Source organism: Tetrao urogallus (genome assembly GCF_951394365.1).
Source record: "Tetrao urogallus genome assembly, chromosome: 1".
NCBI classification, from domain to species: domain Eukaryota; kingdom Metazoa; phylum Chordata; class Aves; order Galliformes; family Phasianidae; genus Tetrao; species Tetrao urogallus.
In genome coordinates this window covers 16,653,062-16,679,088 of record NC_136813.1, presented here as the reverse complement: position 1 = coordinate 16,679,088, position 26,027 = coordinate 16,653,062, and the positions used below count along the sequence as shown (strand labels likewise).

Here is a 26,027-nt window from a genome sequence, read left to right as displayed (position 1 = left end):
TCCTGCAAAAATACGAGCACCTGCTCTCTGTTTTGCACTCTGTTGTCAACGATACAGTGACTGCTCACTGCTCATGGGTAGAACATATGGGCAGATCTTTACAGGCTGGGGCGTTAGGCTATAAACACCATGTGACGAGGATGCATCCCACAGTGTGTTTTTATGGTGCTTCACACGCTATCACGCTAAGCTTAGTTGGGAATTCTGCCCTTCCTCCCCATTAATGACTATGTAGCAATAAAAATAATATATGTGCACTCTGTTATACTCTGCAACCCCCAACAATCAAGATCTCCTAAAAAGTACGAGCAGAATCCATTTGTAATGTTTTGAGAAATTAAATGTAGCAAGGCAATATTAGTACCTGTTACAAATTATTCCGGAAATTGATTGCGTTTTTATATAAATTAATTTCCTTTCCACACTCCTTCACCCCCCTCCCCAAGTAATTTGTATCATGTATTACTTCACAGCATATTTCAAGAATGAGGCAATCTAACAGAGGGGTGTAATTAGGTTTACAGGCCCCGCTTGGCAGCTGACATTGACTGGCAAGAGAAAATAGGAATGCAAATCAGCACAGATGTGATGTCGGCAGCACAGTGTGAGCTGTGGGAGGGGGCCAGGCTGGCACTGGGCAGCCTGTGAAACTGAAGCTGGGCCAGAGCCACACGGCTGGAGGAAAATCTGTGTGTCCTTGTGCCTTACCTGTTTCCATCCTTGGCTGAACCTGTTAGAGTTCCATAGGCCTCGCTGTTGCAAACCAGGTCACCTTGCTGTTCATTGTGCTCTTCCCACTTCTTTCTCACCTGTTTTGGTTTTGGAAAAGGATGAAAGGTGTCTGTGTGCTAACCAAGGCTATGATCTGTTTTGGGGCTTGTCTTCAGGTCAGCAAGCCAAGCAGTGTGGGACTGCTGAGCACAGTATGCACCACGTATGCGGCAAATTACAGGGAGGAGGGTATGTATATTTGATGCCCATATGCTGTGTAACTCTCCTTACATGCTCCAGAGAAACTCTCCCCAGGCAGGAGAGGACTTTCCTGCTCCTCAGCAAGTGGTTGCTCTTCTGGTGGTGGTGCTACCTGAGCACTAACAGTGTTCTGTTTTTTTTTTCCTGAAAACATGATAAAACCAGAAACTTGGAATCCAAGTTTGAGCAGCATCTTCAGCCACTCTCCCCGTAACCACAGCACACACTTAGCATGCACCCTTGGCAAGTTCAGAATCATATGATTTCTAATCAAATATTACCCTGGCCAGGGTTTCACATTTGTGAGGCAAGCAACTCTGTGCCACCAAGCCTCTTCATACCATCCCAATGCCATCTCCTGTGATACGCCAGTCGCTGTGGCACTAGTGTTGCTGGACAAGACTCACACCAAAGGGAAGCTTCTGCTACGAGGACAGGTAGAGAGAACTGGGGCTGTTTAGCCTGGAGAAGAAGGGCTCTGGGGAGATGTGAAAGCAGACTTTTGGTATCTAAAGGAGGATATAAGATACAAAGACACTTTAGTAAGGTGTGTTGTGATAGGACAAAGGGAAATTATTTCAAACTAAAAGAGGGGAGATTTAGATTGGATATAAGGAAGAAGCTTTTCACAGTAAGGATAGTGAGACATTGGCACAGTTTGCCCAGAGAGGTGGTGGATGCCCTATCTATGGAGAGTTCACGTCAGGCTGGATGGGGCTCTGGGAAACCTGGTGGAGATGTAGGTGTTCCTGTTAAATGCAGGTGGCCTTTAAAGGGTTCTTTCCAACTCACACAATTCTACGATTCTATGAAACTGCTTGGCTGAACCACACAACGCCAAGTGGGTGGTGACAGGAGGACACAACTGACAAGTGGCTGTCCTGTGAGATAAGAAGCTATGTGGACACCAACTGTGCTGCTGTAGTTTTGTCAGCAGTGCTGGCAGGATACTTGAAAAACCTACAGGAGAATTTACTGTGTGGGAACGCCATGATATTTCCCTCCTGCAGCTTTTCGACACCTAACAGGACCAGCACCTAGCTGCTGAACACGGCCATTAAGTCATGCTCACGAGCACGAGTGTAAAAAATACCATAAATGTTAATTTGCCTCAAGTATGACTTGAAAGAACTGACTGCTGTCAGTGACTCGTCTGTCATCCAAATTGTTATTTAATCGTCTGGTAAAAGAGAGAGCAAATTTCCAGTGAGTTAGTCTCAATACAGAAAGGAGGTCTTTGAAAGCTGTTCGAAAGGATTTGGTCAGGAAGGACGCTGTGTTTCTAAGCTAATCTGAGGTTTTCTTTGGAAGTTCCTGATTAGTCTGTGAGAAGAGGAAATGAGCACTTGTGTGGCTGAGATGCTGCCAATGAAGACACTGAATTCCCTGTATGTAAGATATGAGCCCAGCTGATCCCTAGGCAGATGGCAGCTGTTGTGAGCTCCGAGCAAGGTCTGCATCCAACGTGGTGTTGCTTTTATTCTGATTCTGGGCTAGAATAACCCACCATAGCAGGCCCTGGGGTGCACTCTGGTGTCTCCATATGGGAGCTGTGCCTTCCACAGAGTAATAACTTGCATCTGTCTTGGCTGGGAGCAAGCTGTACACCAAATGTAGCTCTGCACAGGTTCAAGAAGAGAAAGTCTACATCTTCCTCTTCCCGTTTGCTCTTTACACCGACAATTCTCCCCTTTTGAAATAGGAATGGGAAACAAATGAGTTCTGTTGCTCATTGTGTTGATTTTGTAAGTGAGGTGGCATTTTGCTGCTTGGCATTGCTTGTTGGTTTCTGTCCTGCTGTGCTGAAGAACACCAATTAAGGTTTGCCTCCAGTTCCAGGAGAGCTGCATTTAATCACAGTTACTCATTGCTCACATCACCCATTTGGGCCATGGCTTTCAAGAGTTGAGAGGCTGAGAAAAGTTCCTTATTTTAAGACTCTATTTCTGTCATTTCTGCTACTTCTTTTTTCCTCCAAAATAGAATCTCTCCTTCATTTTTACTTGCTGAGATATACAAAGCTATCAGAAAAAAACCCCACCAAACTATATTTGTGATTGTGTGTCCAGAGCTCCAAGTGGACCAAGCCATAGTCATGTGCAAATATCCTGCTCGTCTGAAAGAAAAATTATTGTTTTGAAAGTTGTGCTTGCGTTCTCCCAAAACACGATGTGTCAAGTAAAGCTATAGACACTGCCAAGCTTATATTTCATGGAGCTTTGGGCTTAAAATGTATATCCTCATTATTTTTTTATGAAAGGAATTTTTCATCAGGCTTTAGCATGTGTATGTTCACATTTTGAGTTAAACTGTAACTTTTCATCCTGTAAATCTCTAATGAAAAGCCTTCCGCCCATTCCCTAAGGGAGCATGATCTTCCAGATTGGAATGATGTATAGCAAAAATCACCGTTTGGGCTAAGAAACACACATAGTAAAGTATAGGAGAGAAAAATCTCATATTATGGTATTATGTTGCAGTCTGTACTTCTGCAAGCATTAATTCTACCCTCTGCCCTCCACAACAGCAGAAGCTCATCACAGTGCCGGGAGAAGTAGGGTACCTCCAGATGGTCAGCCAGGGGAGTCCAGTGGTGTTCATGTATGCACTTTTCCCAAAGAAGGTCTGTGGTTTCACACCTGCAAATGGGAGATGAGGCCCTGAGCACAGGCCAACCACATGCAAAGTCCTCGGGTGGAGGTGCTGGGTCAGTGGTCAGGCCATGCAGTGGCTCTTGGTGATCCTCCGGAGAGCGTGGTTGGGCTGCAGTCACACACACAGGTATGCGCATGGTGGATTAGGCCGAGCCGGATGCCAGGATGTTGGTTGAGTTCATGACATTTTTTCCTTTGATTCCATAGCAACCACTGCAAAACAAATACTGGAATTAGAATTGAAATGCATTTCTTCTAATAAACACCTCTCTCTTTTCCCAGACTTGAGCCAGAAGTCATTTAAAAGGAAAAGATCCATCATAAATTGGGCTTTCTGGCGTGGTCCAGGCACCCACTTGGATAATGCGCCCCTCTCCTCAACATCGGCTGCCCCTGGGAAGCTCTTTGGCCTGCTGCTAACAGCCATCTGCGAGGACGACAACCTGCCCAAGCCTCTCCTGGTGAGTCCAGGCACAGGGCTGGCTCTTACAGCAGTGGAATTTCTTTGTGCAGCCAATGAGAACACGGGGATGCTGTGGAAATGGGACGCTGCAATTACTCAAGCAGAGAAAACAGCAGGAAACCTCATTTATGGTTCCCAAAAAAAACTTTGGTTTTTAACATATGCTGTGGTGAGGCCTGGTTAATGCCAGACAGCTTGAGAAGCATGTGACTGCTCTGGGCTGTTGCTTCTCTGTAGCCCATGTTGTAAGGCTGGTTCCCAAATCCTCACTTATGCAGTGCAAATAAACACCGTATTCATGCATACTTTTCAAATTACTCCTAAGGTTTCTGTAGAATCCCCAGCTCCTAGCAGGTGATATCTGCTGTCCAGCATAGGCAGCCCATGCTTGCACAGAAATGCTACCTGCCCTCAAACCATTTTAGAGCCTTTCTTGGAGACACCCTAGGGCAGACAAGCACTCTAAGTCCTCATTTTTTCTCAGCAGGAGTGGTGAGGCAATGGCACAGGCTGCCTAGGGAGATGGTGCAGTCTGGAGAGGTTCAAGAGATGTGGAGATGTGGCACTGAGGGACGTGGTTAGTGGTATGGCAGTGATGGGCTGATGTTTGGATTGAATGATATGAGTGGTCTTTTACAACCCTAATGATTCTATGGTTCTACGACTTTGGGTCAGGAAGGTGTCCTTAGAACTATCCTGTTGTTGGTACAGCAATTGAAATGTTTGCCAAAGGGAGGGAGCAGTTCCCACCATGAGCGGTGCAGGATTGGGCCCTTTGTTTCAGCAGACTGACTTCCAGCTGGAACAATGTGAAATCAATGGGGTTACATCAGTTTACAGTAACAGATGTGTTTGTCTCTAAAGTTCGTGCTTGATGTGCTGCTTTATCATTTCCTGAGCAGTGAATCACACCAGGACTTCTCAGGTCTTTTGAGAGCGTGGGTTTGGTATTTTCTTTTGAGGGGGCAGTGTAAATTTTTATCATAGTTTAAATAAGCCCTTTAGAGATGAACCCTGTGAGGACCTGGTCTCTCTCTTTCTCTCCCTTTGACAGGGGAGCCAAAGCTGCATTTTGGAAATTTCTGCAAAACATAATAATTAGGAAAATTGCATCTGAAGAAAGTGCAGAGTTACTAAGTATAGAATCAGAGCTTGGTAGACTTTGTGGTTTGAATCTTAGAACGCTGTGTTTATGCCACAAAATATAACTGGCTTTTGATTTCATGCAGCATCTCTGGAGAATGGAAAATTGCATCTGAGATACTGTGTGGGATTTATCTGCAAGAGAAGGAAGATATTAGGAATGAATGCTGCAGGCGTGTTTGATATCTTTGCTGCAAAGCTCCAAACTTGCTTTCACAGCTGAATGGCTCTCTGTTAGCCATTGCCTCACTGAATTATCTTACACCATTAGCTCCCTTTGTGTAATCTTTTGGATTTACTACATTTTTTCCAACTTTGATCTTGTGGCTATTTTATTCCAAAAATAATTTAAAGGTGTTTATGCAGTGAGACTGGTGTTTTGTCAGCAGAGCTGTAAATCCCCATAAAATAAATGTAAATGGTGACATGAGTCCTGCTGCCTTGAGAGGTGCTCCTGTTGCACACACATCACTTTCCGCTTCTACAGGAGTAAGAAAGAAACATGAAGAAAGTAAAGATTAAAAGATTACAAATACAGCTTCCATTAGTGACATCTGTATTAATGTGTGCCAGGGCCAGACTCTGAAAGAAGCCAGAAGCCTCTGCTTAGTCATTACTGCTAGAGTGACTTGGTTTTGTGATGTCAGGCTCTCTCCTCGTGTACCTTTTCTCCTCATTCCTTTTGATAGCTCAGTCCTCAGACCAGCATGTGTTTGCACATAGTTAGAGAGACTGTGCATGTGTTTTCCCTCAGAAGAGATAAACGCGACAACTCCCACATTGCTTAGAATTGTAGAACCACAGAATCATTAAGGTTGGAAAAGACCACTGAAATCATCCAGTCTGACTGTCAATCCATCCCCACCATGCCCACTAAGCACATCACTCAGTGCCACATCCACACGTTTCTGGAACTCCTCCAGGAACGGTGCCTTCACCACCTCCCTGGGCAGCCTGTGCCACTGCCTCACCATTCTTCCTGAGAAGAATTTTTCCCTAACATCCCAATTGAAAGTCCTCCTGTGCAACTTGAAGCCATTACCTCTCTTTCTCAGAGCAAATCTTTGGAGAGGTGATCATGGGCACATCAGAGAGACAGCCCAAAGGAGTCAGCAGCCAAGTCCAGCCTTGCAGCTGGTCTAACCAGCAGTCCTGAGCTGCTTGCAGAGTGCCGTTGTGCTCCCAAGTCCAAGAAGGGGCAAAATCCAGCTCTGATCTGGTGGAGACTTGCGGGTACATATAAACAATCACTTTCCAAGCAGATGAAATCTCCTTTTCTACAGACATCAGGGTGTCAGTTGGAACAGAAATCTTCATCTCTGATCAGTGATGAGATTGAACGTGCTGATAAGCAGGAAGGGTTTTTTATCTTCCTGCAGAGAATAAAATGCAGAGCTCTGCATTAGGTAGACAGTAGCCTTCTCCCATGCCACGGTGTTTATCTGTGTCAATGACTTGGCTAAAAGTTGCCCAGGTGCTGGAGGAGATTGTGCATGAGGTCAGTGCTCAGCAGTGGCGGCACTGTGCTTCTGAAGGGATGTTTACCAAAATCAGCACCCTGGGCCATAGCTTTGCTGTGCAAATTGTCTGGAGGTGAGCCCTGACCTGTGTGTAAGCTTTCTGAGGACTCACAGGTTTTTGCCTGTGACCAAAGCGGTAAAACCACATTACAGTGGTAAAACATATTTCTGAGAAACACTCTCTGCCTTTTAATTTTGTTTAGGACATGCTTTCTCTCCTGTACCAAGAAGGCCCTTCCACTGAGGGTATTTTCAGACGCTCTGGGAGTGCAAAAACCTGCAAAGAGCTCAAGGAGAAGCTTGATTCAGGCGCTGAAGTGGACCTAGCGTGCGAATCCATATTTGTGACAGCATCTTTGTTTAAGGTACGTGAAGAATGTTCCTTTCTCCCTTATCAGTTGAGAGCAGCGCAGATCTTAGGCACAAACAAGTGGGGTTTTTCGCCAGGGGTGGAGAGGCCTTGATAGGCTGAATTAAGAAGAGTGGACTGACATATTCACATAATTCTCTTAGCCTCACCTGAAAGTCAGTTAAATGCCAAAAAGGCAGATTTGCAGTCTTGTTTCTTTATTCAGACCATTGCTAGTGTATAGTGTTGCCCAAAAAATCTCAGTTCATTTTGTCATGGATTATCTCCTAAAATCTTCTATGTTAAAAGCAATGTTGTTTGTGCAAAAAGCATCACAAGCCTTCAGTAAAATATCAGCTACAAGGAGCATATCTGTCTTCACATTTTATTATAGTATGTCCATTTGTGTGTGGTTTTTAGTTTAAAAGAAATAATAGTCTTCATTCTTAAGTAAACACTGCTTTGGACAAAAAAAAAAAAAAAAAAAAGGCATAACAGAAGTATAACAAAACAAGCATTTCTCTTACTGTCACATGAGAGGTTTTCATGGCTAAGATACCATTGCATTGCTGCTGATGGTTTAGGATGGGCATTTTAAGAGGCTGGGGGACAGCATCACATTAAGAGCAAATGTGTTATTTGTACAAACCATAGCTTCCCTTAACTTAACTTGTTGGGGAAGCTGGGATTTGGGATTTAGGAAGCAGGAATTTGGGCTTCTTCCCAAGCTGCAGTAGTTTATCTGCCACTATTTGAGGAGACAGGAGCTGGAAGACTAACCCTGACCAGGGTAAATACTCCTTTACCACAGAGGACTGTGTCCAGAGGAAGGTAGGCAGGGAGTGCTTATGGTCTGGTGGTGTTGAAAGAAGTTGTCAGCTGAGGGAAACAAACAGGGGCTATGGATGAATTCAAGTGATAAGTAAATGCAGATATACATTATCAAAATAACTGGACCCACTGCAGGGTTTTTTTCAGTTCATCAACAGCACATGAAGCATCCAGATACCTCTGTTGATAAGAAAGAGTGAGGACAGGTCAGGAAAAAAAATCCATTTTAGCATAATCCAAAGTGCTTCTTTATCTGAGGTGGTTTTCTGCTGGTTTTGGTTGCTGTGTGGATCAAGATGCTTGTCAGTTAGTGCTATCCCACTGAAACATCCTCTTGTATCTGCATTGCTTCTTCCTATTTCCTCCCCCCCTCTGGAACAGCTGTTCACATTTTATTCTTCTTTTCTCTGGATAAGGATTTTCTTCGCAACATCCCAGGCAGCATTTTGACATCCCAGCTTTGTGATAAGTGGGTCTCTGTGATGGATCATGGAAATAACGAAGAGAAGATAAAAAGCATCCAAAGGTAGAGTTACTTATATTCTGTATTCTCCTCCTGTTAAATGATATCCCGGAATGCAGAATCCCAAACATTCCACTCAAAACCTGCAATTAAAAAATCCACAAATCTAAATAAATGCTAAAATACAGAGCATTTAAACTTACATATATATTTAAGGAAGAGCCTATATGGGGCAAATTTCTGACTCTCTTTTGTCATACATCTCTGCCTTTTGTGGATACTGACAAATAATTGAAACATGCCTTCATGGGAAACATTTATAATATTTATAAACTTGCTGTCCAAGACCTGGATTTCTGCCTCATACCAAAGCCAGAGTTATCCACAGGGAAAATGGAGGGGGAAGAGGAGCAAAAATCAGTTCCTCATATTTTCCCCCACGTGAAGATGGAATTGTAAATGAAACACTGGAGCTCAGTGACCAGGGAAGCCTCCACACTGCAGATGATACCAAGCAGAAAGGGGGCAAAGTTTATGTTATGGGGAACAGAGCTTTGTACACCAGTGAACCTGGTGCATATTTACATACATATGTACCTATGGCAACTGGATGGCGGGTAGTGACAACTGAACTGTGAAGTGAACAGTGAACTGTCAAGCAACTAAAGTGAAATACAGAGTTATCTTCAAGGTTTTTACTTTTTCTAGTCAGTAATTTGAAGAATAACATTTGTACATGCTTTCAGGTTAATAGAGCAACTCCCCAGAGCCAATGTTGTTCTCCTACGTTACATCTTTGGAGTGCTACATGGTATAGAAATGCGATCTGAAGAGAACCAGATGAATGCATTTAATCTTGCCATCTGCATTGCGCCCAGCCTGCTCTGGCCTCCTGCTTCCTCAACTCCTGATATAGAAAGTGAATTCACAAGAAAGGTAGGAGACACCACAATGTAGCAAACACAGATAACCATATTCCTGTACAAACAGTCCATTGGTTACAAAGGTGAGAATAGGTGGTACCTCTTCAGATCGGTTCTCATCCTCTTATCAGCACCCCAGAAACATTCATAAATCCATTATTATTATCTGCCTGAGAAAAGGGGAGAGACATCATAAGGAAATACACAGTGCATTAGCAGAGGACTTCTGTCATCAAAAAGATCCCCAGTTGTCCTTAAACAGGACAGAGTAAAAATGGAAAAAATATATGCAGGAAGACTACCAGTATTTGGACCCCAGTCAAGGGTCAAAGGAATGTAGATGGGAGAGAGGACTGCAAAAGGTGTCAGGGAAGGAGATAATGGGATGAATGCCATCTACCAGCTACTCTTATGCTGAAGAAGGTGGAATTTGGTATGATGTGGGAAACACTTGGTAAAAACAACTCTAGCAATAAGATATAACAGACAAGGCTGGGTGATGTTCAGGAGATGTCACTTTGCTCTCCCTGTCTCTCCCTCATCACCTTGGAGGCCCTGGCTCAGCACGTCTGAGAGAGCTCAGGGATGGCTCATGGCAAGAGCTCAGGGCTGGGCCACCAAGGAATGGTCTGCCAAGGTCTTCTGAGGTGAGCCTCTCCATTTAGACTATTTTAAACACTTCATGGATGAGTAGCTTGCTTGTGTTCCTCCTCTGTAAGATGAATTTGCCCTGAATGTAATAATGCAGGATGTGACAGGACATCTCTCCTCTGTTGCTTTGTTGCAGATTTCCAGTCTGGTGCAGTTCCTCACTGAGAATTGCTGCAAGATTTTTGGAGAGGAGATTAACTCCCTCTTTGGAGAAATCCTGATGACATGCAAGAGAGAAAATGGCTCAGGTAATGAAGTTTTGATCCTATTAGCTAATCCCAACCAGACAAAGATCAATCATAGTCCGTGGAAGAAGGCTGTTCCCTCTTCACATGGTGTTCCCATATACTGCTGTTGTCTTTTCCTTTCCCAAAGTATTGGTGATAGTGATCCAACTTACCACAGAACTAAACCACACCACAAACAGCTTTCCCTAAGAATTCCTTGCTCCTATTCCATTCATTTGAGCCACTATGTTGAAAAAAAGGGAAGGAGAATTGAGGGGGAGGTAGGGGGGAAGGAAAGAAAGAAGGAGGGAGGGAGACAGTGAAAAGATTTCATCTCAGGTATTGAATTTGCATCCTTGACAGTGTCTTCTCAGTACATCAGAAAGTCAGTACATCAGTACATCAACAAGTTATCATACAGTTCTCACTCCATTATATTAGGGCTGAAAGCATTGTTTATTATCAAAAAAGAGAGCTCTCCAGATGTTTAGTGGAACAGACAGATTTTAGTTCTAGCACAGAAAAGTCATAGAAGTGGGGACTGAAAATGTCCAGCAGGGTAGTTGGCTGATATGCAGCGTGTTCCAGAATATCATTCTTTTTCTCACTTTACCTCTCAGATCATTGAGGCTCAGGTCTCTCCTTAAATGATTTGCAAAGCTGCATTTCTGCAAAATAGATTTTGGTACAACAGGCCTACACTGAAAGTGGTAATGGCACTTGCCTGGAATGCCAGTCTGACTCTGTTGATATCCAAAAATCCTCATGCACGACCTCCAGTGGAATTTGATGAAATCTGACCTGTCCTCCTACCCAAAAAAAAGAACCATGAACTTGGGTCATCAGTATGCCCTTTTTGCTAAGAAGACTGATGATGTTCTTGGCTTCATTAGGCAAAGTATCACCAACAGGCAAAGGGAGGTTATCTTTCCCCTCTAATCAGCACCATTGAGACCACATCTGGAATACTGGGTCCATTTCTGGCCCTTCCAGTACCTGAGAATCATGGGCTCAGTGCAACAGAAGGACAACAAGATGATGCAGGGTCTGGAGCATCTCTCCTGTAAGGAGAGGCTGAGAGAGCTGGGACTGCTCAGCCTGGAGAAGGGGAGGCCCAGGGGGATCCCATCAGTGTCCAAAGAAAATTGAAGGGAGGGTGCAAAGAGGACTGAGCCAGGCTCTGTTCAGTACCAAGACAAAGAGGCAGTGGACACAAACTGAAGCACAGGGGGTTCTCTTTGAGCACCAGCTGATGGAGTGATGGAGCACTGGCACAGGCTGCCCAAAGGCTGTGGGGTCTCCTCCTTGGAGATCTTCCAAAGCTGCCTGGACATGGCCCTGGGCTCCCTGCTCTGGGTGTCCCTGCTGGAGAAGGGCAGCTGGTAGACCCAGAACTCCCAGCAGCCTCAGCCATCCTGTGGTGCTGTGCTGTGAGTTGTCAGATCCATGGTAGGTTAATGTGTCTGAGCAGGTTTTCCAGCAGGCATTGGGGCATAGTAACTACCCATACCTGAACTCAGCCTGCTGCAAATGTGAGATAAGTCAGCTTAGCATAGCCTGGAGCAAAAGAGATTAATGTAATTCCAATTATCATGTCTACAGAACAGGGTACGTGTGTGCAGGGCTTAGTTGAATGAAGTATGTCCTGTTTTCTTCAGTTGTATAGAAGAGAGAATGTAAGGTTAAATGATGTTTTCACTGTTCGGTAACAAAAAGAAACATTCAGTATTTTTTCTGATTTAATATTCTACATATAAAGTATTGTTCAGAGCTGGATTTTTTTTACTAGTGAAGTCTTCACATAAAAAAACAAAACAAAACAAAAACAAAAAACAACACCAAAACACACAAAGAAATTTTATTTGTCCCATTACTCTGTGTTTCTTAGCTGACCTGCAACTTACCTCTAATTTCAAGGTTTTTTAGACAGTATTTTTTTCTGAAATTACTGATATTTCTGTTTTAAGAGACTTTAATAAATGGCAAATGTTCCTAAAATTAAGGGATACTTGCAAAAATAAATGCAGCTGCACATAAGCAGGGTGGTTCGGTCACTGACATGCTACCACCTGGTTTGTCCTTGCAGATGTGGCCTCCCTCCATCTGAACGACTCTTCCTATGACAGCCTGGAAAACGAGGCGAACGATGAAGCCGACTCCTCTTCCAGTGACTGGATCAAGAACCGAGATCAGGATAACAGGAGCAGGGAGTCCGTCTTCACCCTGAGTGACGGCGATTCAGAGCAGACTGAGGTGGATGAAATCCAAAATAAAACCAAATCAAAACAGTTGACAATTTCTGTTGATGTTCACCATAAGTTTTCATCACAAGAAAATTCAGAGAAGGAGCCTCTCTGCTCTCTCTCCAGCGCATTGGGCTTCACTTCAGCAACTACCTCAGGTGTCCTCAAAACCTTGAGGAGACACAGGCGCTCCTCAGAGCCTGCCATCGGTCTCCTCGCCCCTACTTTTGCCCACACTGGTGATGGTCACAAGAAGGCAGCGCGCAAAGCCAGCTGTGACGTTGTCCTCTCCTACGAAGATGAAGACTATCTCCATCAGCTTCGGTCATTGCAAGTGGAAGGACAAAAACTTATCAATCAGAGCTTGATCATAGGGATTAATGTTGGTAAAAGTGACAACACAAACCAAAATGTTGAAAAGAAGGACTTGTCCCATTGCCTTCTGCCTCCAACACCAGAAGGATTAAATATTTGCTCAGGATTTAGCTCTTCTAGCCTCTCTTCTCCAGGGACATCTCCGTCTCTGTCATCAATGAGCTCCCTGGACAGTGCTTTCTCTCAATTTTCAGATCAATCTGTGTTTACCCCAACTGAAACCTCCTCCCCTTTTGATATCAGCACTTTTCAGCCAGTAAAGAAACATGAAGAGACTGCTGCTGAGCCTCCTGATGACTATTTGGTTGCACCCAGTATGGTGCCCCCATCTCCACAGCCTACCGAGGCGCTGGCTGAGGGGAGCTTGCTGGAGCCCAACAGCAGGCTGGCACCTCTGAAACTTACTGAAGGAATCGACAGCTATCTGGTTAAGCCTGACATTCAGCCATTGCCTCTGAAAGTCGCAGGAAGAGACAGACTTCATGATCTGAGATCAAAGAGGAGGTCTAGGAAAGGATTGCAGCAATCCAAAGTTTGAAGAGACTGACCAAAGCTTTTTTTTTCTGCAGAGGAATCTTAACACTTAAAATAAACACCATAAAGAAAATGCCTTCAGTGTTAATGTGTGTTCATTTTAAGTTCAATATCCAGGTTGTTCAAATTCAATTGAGCAGTCCCTGAACTCACGGGTTTTCTTTTTCCAGGAAACCGTTAACGTTCCTATGTAAAGCTTTGCGAAAGAATGTTGTAAGAATAATCCCAATTGCTGAAAGCAAGCAAACAGAAACTCCTGAAAATCAGACAAGGTCCCAAGCTCTAAGTAAGAAAGCACCCTGCTCTCAGAGCCGCATGGGCAGCAGGGCGCCCGCTGGGACTCCCCATGACCACTCGTGTGTTGAGCCTTGCCCATGTGAGTCTCAGTCGTGTGTGCTTTGACGTAGCGTGCAAAGTCAGTGTAGATCCCCTAACTGTGGTATTATACTACTGTTCTGAAACAGATAGGTATGACTTTCGTATGTCAAGGAATAAGTGTATTGTTTTCTGTGTGTTTCTGGGGTACGTTCGATAGGTGTAGTTATTTCTTTCATGCTGCAAAGGAAAGAAAAGAAATAAGCTCAGAAATATGTAAAGGTAAATGCTGAAGCTTGTAACTAACACCTCCCAACTCCGTGTGTTCAGTCATTTATTGTGCTTTGTTGGCTGTTCTGTTCATGTTTAAGTTGTGAATTGTTTCTTAACATCGCTGTAAATGGCATTATGTATTATTGCAAGCAGAACACATGTAATTTTATTATGCAGCACCTAAAACATCGTATAATATATTAAAAGTACTGCATTATCTAAATGCTTCGAGTTTGTATAATATATCCTGATAAATTTTGCTATTATATATGTTCTGAAAAAATGTGTATTTTTGTACTTGCAAAAACTGCTGCTAATTTTATGAGTTCTGTTTTGTTGTTACAGCACTGGTACTGATGTGTATGCATTCAATGCTATATATTAAATATTATTTGTTATGTCGTCCATTCAATTTATATTCTTTGCAATGTTTTTAGGTGGTTATTTCTAGTTCTGCAAGCTATCGCCAAAGCGAAAGTCCCAGTGATGCTACTGTTGATGTCGCCCAGGAAAGGACAGCAACATTTTTCCTCCTCTTTGGGTGGCATCAGTCAAAGTGCATGTTGTCATGCTGTTAACTTTTGTCAGTTTTCATACGATTCAAACAAGAATTCCTACCCTTTCGTTCTTCCTCTGGAAAAAAAAGTGTTTTCTGCTAATGGGACACTCCTGCCAAGGTGCAGAGATACCTTCAGCTGATAGACATTAGGGCAGAGAGAAAGGAAGGAGAAGAGCAGTTATCTCTTATTTAACATCAGCAGGATTACGGAGGCAGGAAGGAGTGACAAGGTTAAAGAAAACGCATCTGGCCGTGTGTGCATGCATACAGCACTTCTGAAATTGCGTACGTTCGTTCATTAGCTTTCCATTCTCAAAAGCCCTTGCCCACTCCAGTTTGTACTGGCCAATCCTGGAGTTTCAGATCTTATTCTGTTCAGCTACGCTCTGGTAAAGCTACTTGTGCTCCCCAATTGCTCAGCACTCCTGAAAAAATGCAAACACTGCCCAGTGCTATAAGCCATTTCCAGCTGTTATCAGTTAGGAAGATTGCTAGCTCTGTGTCAGGCAGAGTGGATAATGTCCAGTGGATTTGGGGTGGGTGTTAACAAAGTTAGAAATAACCTTACCTAAAGATACAGAATCGCAGACTTGCTGGTTGGGTCTGTAATCCTGCACGTGGTTCTATCAGTGAACAGAGAGGTGTTTGTAGACAACCTCGTAATGCAATAAAATACCATGCACTTGCTGCTATACCAGCATGTTTACGAGCTCAAATACTTCACTACAAATTCTCTTTTTCACATTTTTCATATATAGCTATTCTAATAAAAATGCAGGATCTGGTCTGTAATAGTCACCTTCCAAAGGTAAAAACCCTTTGTGTGTATTTTGAGACCTGCCCTCTAATAGCTCTGCATATGCACCTCCTTCAAAACAAAACAACAAAAAAAAAGATGTTATTTTGAAATAAAACAGCTACTCCACGTTTCTTTTCAAGATAGCAGAAAGCACACTGCCACACTGCCAAGATTACATCAAGGAGCAAATGCTGATTCATTGCAAGAATAATAAAGCTTTAGAAAAATCTCTAGTCTCTACAATATAAATGTTCTGTCCTAGAAATGGTATCTCCCAGCAAGTCATTTATCTCTGCTAGGCTGAAGTTAAAGTATATCCAAGAGTGCTTCAATGTGAAACAAATTATGTGTCTGCTTTTGAGCTGTAGCTAATGTTAGAGTGCTTTCAAATTTAAACATATGGTGAACAAGCTGGATGTAGACCCAGCACAATTTAATACACGCTTCTGTCTTGAAAGACATACACCCTGCTGCTGCACAGGGCTCATTCTGTGACAATCACTAAAATGAGCACTAATGGAGAAAATCACTGTCTGTGCTGCTCACTAAAGAAAATAAATGCTATTAAGTTCTAAAGTAAATTGTACTGAGCCTTTTCACAGTGTTGGATGTGACCTTGAGGACTTCAGTATGTGATGACTCCAGGTGTGCTGCTGTTGGGGAGCCAACATCCATGTAGCAGGGGCCTCTGTTGCTTTCCCCTGAGCATCCCAGGGCGCTGAGACAGGAAATAATATTTTAATAATCTGGGAAATACTAAAAGGGAAGTGACCTTCAAAGTGAAGCTGTCCTTTAGCCATGCTTCTGACCACCAGGCTTCTGCTAACACCTGTTGCTCCAACTTTTTCCTTGTTCTGGAGACGTCCTTTTGCCCCGTACTTTTTGGATTTGATGGTCTACATTTCATTTCCAGCTTTGCTCCCAGTGTGCTCTGTGACATTTGGCACTTACCTGCCTCCTCTGTTCCCTGTTTCCATTTGTCTTACAATCACAGAACCATAATAAAATCTAGGTTGGAAAAGGTCTTCCAGATCACCAAGTCCAACCATCAGCCTGACCTACTCAGTCCCATCACTAAGCCGTGTCCCTTAGTGCCACAACCACGTCTCATAAATGCCTCCATGAATGGTGACTTCTCTGCACAGCCTATTCCAATGCTTTAGCTCTCCAAAAATGCTTTTACTCTCTCCAAGAAGAAATTCTTTCTAGTGCTCAATCCAAACCTCCCATCACCTCAAGAAGGACATAGCAATATGTACACAAAGATGGTTGTTCTGTTTTCTGTCCTCTGAAGCCTGATTCTCATCCCTAAAAAGATAGCAGCACAAGATTATTCAGGATGGAAGGGACCTCAGGATGTCTCTGGTCCAACCTCCTGACCTCTGGTCCAAACCCTTAAGGGGTTTCCCCTGAAGGAAAGATAGTCATAAACCAGCTTCACTGCTATTCATCAGGACTGGGGGAATTTAGCAAAAGTTCACTGGCTTGGACACCTAAATAAAGTTTTTTGGAACAGACAGTCCTGCTGATTCTTAGAATCTAAAACATTTTTACGAAACCAGCAAAAGCTGTGTCTTACACCCAGCCTTCAGGTTGTCTTTATATCAGGATTGTATGCCTAAGACACACATTTTCCTTCAGCATGTAACACGTGCATCCTGGACTCTGCACAGCACAGTACAGTAGGGAGATGACCTCAGTGACACTACTGAGTGGCCTGATGTGCTCATGAGGCCAGAGGAATCCCCTGGAGGAGGATCTAACTGGAGCACACTTGGGCCTTTCCCATGATGTCTGCTGGCTGATAGAGCCCTGAGTGAGTGCTCAGGGATCCCAGACAACTTCCTCTCCTTCACAGAAGGCTTCCCTTGCTCCCTGAGCTGACAACATCTCTGTATGGAAGCCACTGTGGGGATAAACTACTTGACCCACCAGTATCCACAAGGGAATGCAGTTGGTTAAAGGTGCTGAATATTTCTGTTAGGATGTGGCTGTCACACAGAGCCTAAAGGTTCTGGGCAGCACTTGTGCTTTATAAATATGTACAATTCACTTCATAATGTTTTTTTCTTAACAGTAGGTTTGCTCCAGGCCTTATTTTGTCTGGATTTCTTAATGGCTTCTCTAGAAATGTCAGCAGTTCCTCGAGGACAAGCAGTCTGGTAGCTACTGCCAGCCACATTAAGTTGAATATTTCAGAATTTGGCCATTTGGTGACCGTATTGTAAGAGAGGTGTTTTCAATGCAGAAATTATTTCTTTGCACTTGATTCTCTTATCACAAACTATTTCTGTCAAACTGCTGCAAATATGCTCTGTAAGGCAGCTGTAATTCTGATGTTACAGGGGAAGGAAGGCTCAACTCCTTATGCTTTTCCTCCTCCTTTGCTAAGGCAAGTGACTAACTGAAAATATTGCACTTGGACAAACCAACTTCGGCTGAAATGCCCTTGAAGGCACTGACATGAGCTGTTCCTGTTGCAGAGCTGAGCGAGGCAGCTTGGCATGGCAGGAGGATGAAGGAAGGCAGTGGCTGGGTGCTTTGCTGGCACAGCTGCTATTAAAATGAATGTCTGACACCACTGTCCTGAAAACTAGAGTTTTTGACTCTGAGAGTACTAAGGTGAGCAGGCAGCCAAGGACGTCCAGGCCTCAGTGTCCTTTTCCAGCAGAAATGGGTCTCTGTGGATCAGAGCAGTGAAGGATGCACTTCATTGCTCATGCCCATCTGAGTACTTCTGTGGCACAGATGTCTCCCTACTAAATATTTGCATAAATGTGCAGAGGGAAAACCAGGTCTGTAAATTTTTCTCTAATTATTTCTAAGATCCATGCAAACTCTGATGAATTTTCATTGCCCACAAGAAATGGCTCCAAGGGTGAGCATCCAAATGATGTTGTACTTCTCCGTAGAGCCACCGAATCATTCAGGCTGGAAAAGGCCTCTAGGATTATCTGTCCAGCCATCATCCCATCCCTGACCACATCCCTCAGTGACACATCTCCACGTTCCTTGAACACCTCGAAGAAAATGACTGCAGCACCTCCCTGAGCAGCCTGTGCCACTGCCTCACATCTCTTACTGAGTATAAATTTTTCCTAATATCCAACCTGAACCTCCCTGGTGCAACTTAAGGCCATTCCCTCTCGTCTTATCATAGTTACGTGCAAGAAGAGGTTGATCCCAACCTCACCACAACCTCCTTTCAGACAGAGAGCAGCAAGATCTTCCTTGAGCCTCCTCTTCTCCAGACTAACAATCCCAGCTCCCTCAGCTGCTCCCCATAAGCCTTGTGCTCCAGACCCCTCACAGCTTCATTGCATTAAGGGTCTGCAAAGTGAACCTCAGCAGCATGCCTGGCCTTGGGATTGGCTTAAAGTATAAATAGTCCCAGGGAAGTGCAATAATGTCATCTATGTGCTTAAATTCCTCACTTGGCAAAAGCCCATGTGCCTATTTTCTAAATAAATTAGAAACCATACCAGATGTTCCTGCGTTCCTGGAAAAATTGCTCCCTATCAAGTTTCTGTTCTCAATTTTAATTTCTATTGCAGAGATCTATCTGTTTTACAAAATAGAGACTTAGCAAATATTTTTTCATTGTGGTAAGTACTAAGAAAAAGCACTCAGTACTTGTGTGTTCTGTCTAGATTTTAAAAATGAAGAATTTGTCCAACAAACCATTTGGCAAAGCCAAAGTGTGAATTTTTTGCATTTTTTTTACCTTGGGATATGAGTTTCCAGTATGCTTGTCTGATGTGTGTAAACTCGGCAGCACAATAATTAGTTTATCACACAGAGACTGGAGGCTCCGACTTTTGCCAAGAATGTTTACTATGTAAATTCTTCACTTTTCTCACCTTCAAACGGGATGTAAAAGCCACAGGTCTGTGAACAAAACCCCTCTCTATCACATGGGTGGGAGATCCACACAACGTGGGGGCACAACAGGTGCCCTTGTGAAGCGAGTTGTTAGCTGGGCCCGACTTCCCAAAATATTTATAGCGTTCATACAGCCCACGTATGAATGTGCTCAGCGTTCTACTTGGAATTTGTAGGCTTGCATACAGAAACGAACACTCCCAAATCTGGTTTTCTTCCATGGCCATCCCAGAATAAGGCCCTGAAACGTAACAGAGCCAAAAGAGAGGGGTTTATTGCAACAATTCTGTGCCACGCATTGAGCCAGGAGATGGGCAGCCTGCAGCAGGGCTGGAAGGTGCCCTGCTCGGGACTGGGCCTTGCCTGTCAACAGAGATGCTCCCTGTGATCTCACATCATACATGGGCATATTACAGGGTGCTCAGGGCAGGTTTAGGAGACTCATTCTCAGGATGATGAAACTTGATCCTAACCATTTTTTGAGCATCATGTCCTCAGCTCATGCCATCTCCCAAGCATCATGTCCCCACTGATGGCAGTGAAGCCAGGATCCCAGTCAATGCATCTGACTGCTGTCCTCACAAAATGCTTGAGGGACATTGGTCTGAGCATCCAACCAACCCAAGGTAATGCATCAAGCTGGAGGCAGAAACCTGGATTGCTGTTATGTTTTCCTCCCAACAAATGTGTACAAAATAGGTCAGCCCAAATATTACAAGCTCAGCCTGTTCCCTTGCTGATGCCTGATTTCAGCTTTTTCTTTTATATAGGTGTTATTGATTACAAGGAGCTGACAAAAACACACATCTAAGATTTCTTTTTCTGTCAGCTCACGTACTTCCAAAGGAAAAATACACTTTGAATGCTCTTTTTTAACAGAAAAACAAGACCTTCTTACAAAGGTGACCTTATTCGTTAGAAGAAACAAACAAACGAAACAACAACAAAAAAGCAGCAAACAGAAGCGTTGTGTGAGAAGCCTGGAAAAATCCCAACTTTCATTCATTTTCCATGAAACTTAAACCAGAGACGCAGTAATGTGTTGCCATGTGCCCTGTGTTCAGGCTGCTGGAGAAGGAACGTCCATATTGAGTTCAGCTCTGGAAGACCCCATGGGAGGTGTCCTTGAGAGGCTGCCCAGTGCCGCTCAACCTGGGCGCTTCACAGCCAGACACATTACAAATCGTAATGGAATCAAAGCTTTCAACCAAATACCTCAGAGCAACAACTCCTTCCAGTGGTGGGATCCAGGAGCACGAGGACAGGGAAACCCACCCACCCACCTAGTGCTGGGACTGGCCATGGAGGAAGAGCCACCCTGCAGACTTAGGGCTGGAGATGGCACCTGCTCTGCTTCCCTCTTTTCTGCCCTTCAATAGTCTTCTATGGGCTGAAGCTGTGTAGGAGAGGTTTATATTTGTCCAGATGCAGATTGGATGAGTAACATGGTAAGTATTTGGTAAGTAACATGGGACCTCACACCAAAACCAGCCCAAGAGGGTGCCATCTGCATCTCTTCTTTGCAGGCTTACTGTGGGTCTTACCTGGAGCACGTGTGAAATCACAGAATCATACAATGTCCTGAGTTGGAATGGACTCATAAGGATCAGTCCAACTCCTGGCTCCACACAGCACCACACACTCTGGTCCCCAGTGTGCACAAGGCTGGGTATACCTACGTGTGTGTTCCATGTATGCACAGATGAGGAGCACGTTCAGCATCGCTTTTTGCCATTTCCCCATCAGCAGGACGCAGAGGCCATTACCCTCCTCCTGCCACCCCCAGCACAAGCACACGTGCTCACAACTAACAAAAGCCCCATGTTGTGTGTTGGCTGCACAAATTGCTGAAGGGATGCTGCTGTATGCAGGAAAGAGCAGCAGAGGAAGCCGATGGGGTTGGCCAACAGGAAAAAAAAGGCTGCATTCTTCAGATCATTTACTTGCCATGAATAATTCAGTGCGCCTCTGCTGTGAAGCTGAATTAAATACAGAGCACTGTCACAATGAGATGTCCAAACAGAGGGCACTATTCACTCCTAACACAAGGAAATATTATTTACTATCATTAATTATCTTCCACACGAAGCCACAGCCAATTCTGTACGTTGAGAGAAAGAGTAATAGGAGAATGAGAGCACAGAACTACCATCCCTTCCCTCAGGTTTCCTTTCTCTCCACAGATACGGGCTGGAATGGCAAGGAGGAGATGTGCCACTGCCCCACAGCCTCACTGCCACAGCTCACAGATCCCCAGCACAAGAAGAGGTCAGTAGTATAAAGGGGTTCCCTGAGCAGCCCTGAAGATTTGAGTTGCTCTGGGCAAAGCTGAAAGAGGCAGAGATGTATTTGCCTTTGGGAAATGGGTTAACAGCTTGGATGCCCCATCTACCTTCCGTATTTCCTAGCATTTAATGAGTCTGCATGCTGATTAGCTCTCTGAAGTATCTGATCTGAAATGCCAAGCTTTAGCAAAACCAGAAATGCAGATGCTTGGCAGTATTGGCAATTGTTACTATTGCTGCAGGAGAGACTGAGGAGCAGCTCTTTGCAAGCAAAACGGGAGGCATGGGGCTGCTGTTCGGTGGTTGCACAGCTTGTCGGCACACCACGCTCTCTGCAGGTGATATATGAAATATTTGAACATTGAATTAAATGCCCCATTTGATTCCACATGATTTTCTTCAACTTTTCTGCTCGCTGAGTAATTTCCAAGGTTTTGCAACAGAGCCATCAGCTGTTACCCAGTGCCACATGGACCAGCCTGCCCTCAACTGAGAGATGTACCTCTGGCAAATGGCAGGACACAGGGATATTGGGTGCTATGTGTCACTGCAGAGACAGCTGCCCAGGAAGGAAAGAGGTCTATCTCCCTGCCTGGAGCCTAGGACTTCCAGTACTTGACGGGGGCTTACAAGCAGGAGGGGGGCCGCCTGTTTTACACAGGGAGATAGTGACAGAATAAGGAAGAATGGCTTTATGTTAAATGAGGTGAGGTTTAGGTTAGATGTTGGGAGCAAATTCTTTACTCAGAAGGCAGTGAAGCAGTGGCACAGCTACCCAGATTGCTGTGGGTGCCGCATCCCTGGAGGTGCTCAGTGCCAGGAGTCACCAGCACATGTGTGCATTTAGGTCCTCCCACTTTTTCTGCAGCCTGTTGTTTCCCAGCAGGCTCCTATCCACAGCAAGCAAGGTTCTGAGCACCAGGTCCCATGTTGAGCAGCATGCTGGATATGGGCACAGGGCACGTGTTCCAGAAGATCCCCATCCAGGCTTGCCCAGAGAGGTGGTGGATGCCCCTTCCCTGGAGACACTCAAGGTCAGTCTGGGTGGGGCTCTGAACACCTGATGGAGCTGTGGTGCCCCAGTTCATGGCAGGGGAGTTGGACTACGCGGCCTTTAGGGTTCTCTTCCAACTCAAACGATTCTGTGATTCTACGATTATGCTCCAATGGGGAAGGGAAGCAGTGATGGGGTGCAGCCGTGCCAGCAGGCAGCCAGCAAAGGGGATGTGCTGCTTATTCATTGCCTGCCACAGCCTTTGCAATTGCCTTAGGTCTTCTTCTAAGAGAAGATAATTCCAGGGAAAGCTTCAAACAATTCTACAATGTGTATTTGACTAATCACATCAATCCAATTTATTGGTATTTCTCACATCCTTTCATTTTATCATTCCTTCTCGCACTGGCTTTGGGTAGAGGATTAACCAGGCTAATCTCTGGCTTTATCCCTCCCTGCTGTAGGCTAATGTGCAAGCTGCAGTGCAGTGCCTTCAGTCCATCTCCTCATTAAGCCAAGAGCACATTTTGCTCTCTCAGGGTGGATGCAGGGCTCTCTGCGTCCAAAATTGCTCCTGTGATCATTAACATCTGAGGATGCCACTCAGCAGTGCAGAGAACAAGGTGGGATGGTGATTCTCCCCCAGCCCCAACAGCAACCCACCAGTTTTGGTTTAATCCCTTTCAGTTTGAACTCAGATTGAAGGCCATCTGGTCATTGCCACCTCAGATTTTCTTCTGATCCACGCTGCACCATTTTACTACGAATCTTACCACAGGAAGTGCTGCAAAGCAAGGCTCTGCCATACACAACAGCCCCAGGGATACAATGCAGAGAAAGGACGCTTGTGACCACCCAGGGACCTGCAGAGGTAGCAGCAAATGCAGTAAAGCTGGGGTGAGAGAGGAGCACCCAAAGTGGGGTGCTGCAAGAGCTTGCCCACTCCCGACTTCAGACACAAGAAGATTGAGATTCAGGTAGGGAGACATCAGCTGAACTGGTGCTATCACAGGGAATGGAAGGAGGCAGATGGGTAACAGATTCTCTAGGATTTAGGTGGAATTCTGATGTCCTTAGCTGGAATTTAGATAAAATCCTGCTTCAAGTTGGATTTAGGACTGGCTCCAGCCATGGTTACCTCTGTTTCATCTTTGAAGTGCATTGAAGAGCAGTCAGAATCGCTCCAGAAGTGGCCCATGGACAACAGTGCAAAGCAGGAGAATTTTGGTGCATTGCACATCCCGGATGCTGCCCAAGGGCTCCTTGCCAGCAGCAGGCTGCACCCACCCCTTGGCAGCAGCAGCCACAACCGACCACGTAAGCACTGCTTTGAACTACTGAGGTGGCCACTGCATGTGTAGGTGCCCTGCAAGCCCTCAGGCTGCCCAGGGGTGACCTTCTCCTCATTTCATGGGGAAAAGAGCAAAGAGTGGGTGGGTTGGTGGAATTTATCAGGTAGAAACCTGGCTCAGGAGGAAGAATCACGTCTCCTCATGTTCAGCTTTTCTGGCCCTGTTCAGGATCTCCCTCATCTCTCTGAACTCCTGAGACAGGGAACAAGTTATGATTTTAAGAGTAATTGCCTTCAGGAGCCATTAATTCCATTTTTGTCTTTCACTGTAACAAAGCTTCCCAATAACGTCATTACTACTAATAGGGAATATCCGCTAAATACATTTAAATAACACAATTAATGCATTACCCTTTTTATCCCACATGCTGTTTGATGTTTGCCCTGGAAAGTGAATGTCACATTTCCATTCTCAACTCTATCATATTTATAGAGGATATTTTTCAAAGAGACTATGGGTAAATTTGGGTGGGTCTTCATATTTCATTCAAAGGACAGTGATTAAGCAGAGGGGAAACACGTTGTCCATAGAGGTGGCGGATGCGCCATCGCTGGAAACACTCCAGGTCAGGCTGGATGGGGCTCTGAGCAACCTGATGGAGCTGTAGGTGTCCCTGTTCCTGGTGGGGCTGGGGACTAGATGGCCTTTAAGGGTCCCTTCCAACTCAAACAATTCTATGGTTCTATGATTCTATGACATACTATTGCATCTTTTGCATAGGTACTGCTAAAACTGGAACTTACTAAATTTTTTGAGCACAGACATTCATCAAACATGAGACATGAAGTCACCGTAAGGCACAGGTAGGAACAGCAAGCCCAAGGCAGCAGATAAACATGTTGTGAAGTACCAGGCTGGTCCTTAAAAATATAAGAGAAGAAAAATACACTAACACCAGAGAACTAGAGATGACAAGGAAATAAATGAACCATAAAGACTCCCTAGATTAGTTCTAATCCTGCATTGTCATTGTGGACACTGTCAAATGGAAGATGTTGGAGGGATAAATGCAGCGTACGGGTTCTTAATGCCAAAGGCTGTCAGTGTGCCCTCCCACTACTCCTGAGCTGCAGCATCCCTCCATGGGCAGCACAGGCAGCAGGGGTTACACAGCCCTGTAAGCAGAGGAGCACAGTACTGGTCTCTTTATATGTAGACCACTAAAACAAGCCAGGATTCTGAACTGGAGAGATTAAGAGCCAATCTCTCCACTGCTGCAAGCAGATGTGGCTACAGCCATGGGCTTTGCACCATCTGGGGCTCAGCAGAGAAAATCCTTGTGATCTTGGAGCTGCTCTATGGAGGTGAGAAGATTTGTCTTCATCAAAGAAAAAAAACTTTAGATACAGAGCCAGAGGTAATTAAAAATTTCTCTAATCCTCCCACTCTGATTTCCTTAATTTGATATGATAAAATGATTGTATCTGAGTATTTATGTACCTCATGCAGACTGATGGGGGGGAAAAGAAACAGCTTCCCACCTAAGATCGTAAGATTCCTTCTCTTTCTGAGAACACCTTGAAGAAAGTTGGATAATTACAAAATAGCTGACAGATCAGACCTTGAAATAACTTTCCTTGGAACTACCAGTTTTATCTACAGCCTCTCTAGCCTTTCAGGCACTCCCACTCATACAGTCTCACCCTCAAAAGCTAAATACCTCATGTCCAACAGACACCAAATGGAGACAGATCTTGCCAGAGCAACTACAAACCTAGCCAATACAGAGCCAGGTGCAACTTCATGATTGAAAGACCAAAAGCCATGGGTGATTGTCATGCTCAACCAAAAAAATTTTCATGGAAAAAAGTGTACTGCGTCCAGATGAGGAGTACTCAGTACAAGAGAGACGTGGACCTGTTGGAGTGCATCCAGAGAAAGGCCAGAGAAATGGGCAAAGGAAGGAATACCTTCGCTATAAGGACAGGCTGAGAGCTGGGGCTGTTCAGCCTGGAGAGGAGAAGGTTCCAAGGTCACCTCAGAGCAGTCTTTCAGTATCTAAAAGGGCTGTAAGAAGGAAGGGGACAGACTCTTTAGTAGGGTCTGTTATGACAGACCAAGGGGAAATGGGTTCAAACTAAAAGAGGGGACAAGAGGGGACATTTTGATTGGAAATAAGGAAGACTTTTTTATAGTAAGTGTGGTGAGGCACTGGCACAGGTTGCCTGGAGAGGTGGTGGATGCCCCATCCCTGGAGACACTCAAGGTCAGGCTGGATGG

The 26,027-nt window shown here is 44.6% G+C and overlaps 1 protein-coding gene across 1 annotated transcript in view; it reads left to right on the top strand.

Annotated features, from left to right (window-relative positions):
• Positions 1–13,352, top strand: part of ARHGAP20 (Rho GTPase activating protein 20) — a gene marked incomplete at both ends in the record, with an annotated part of 67,142 nt that extends 53,790 nt beyond the window's left edge. Inside the window, 6 exons of the mRNA XM_079549378.1 lie at positions 3,909–4,087; positions 6,956–7,117; positions 8,349–8,458; positions 9,142–9,331; positions 10,106–10,217; positions 12,283–13,352. Of these exons, the coding sequence (XP_079405504.1) occupies positions 3,909–4,087; positions 6,956–7,117; positions 8,349–8,458; positions 9,142–9,331; positions 10,106–10,217; positions 12,283–13,352 (1,823 nt within the window). The remainder of the gene's footprint in view (positions 1–3,908; positions 4,088–6,955; positions 7,118–8,348; positions 8,459–9,141; positions 9,332–10,105; positions 10,218–12,282) is intronic.
• Positions 13,353–26,027: the final 12,675 nt, after the last annotated feature.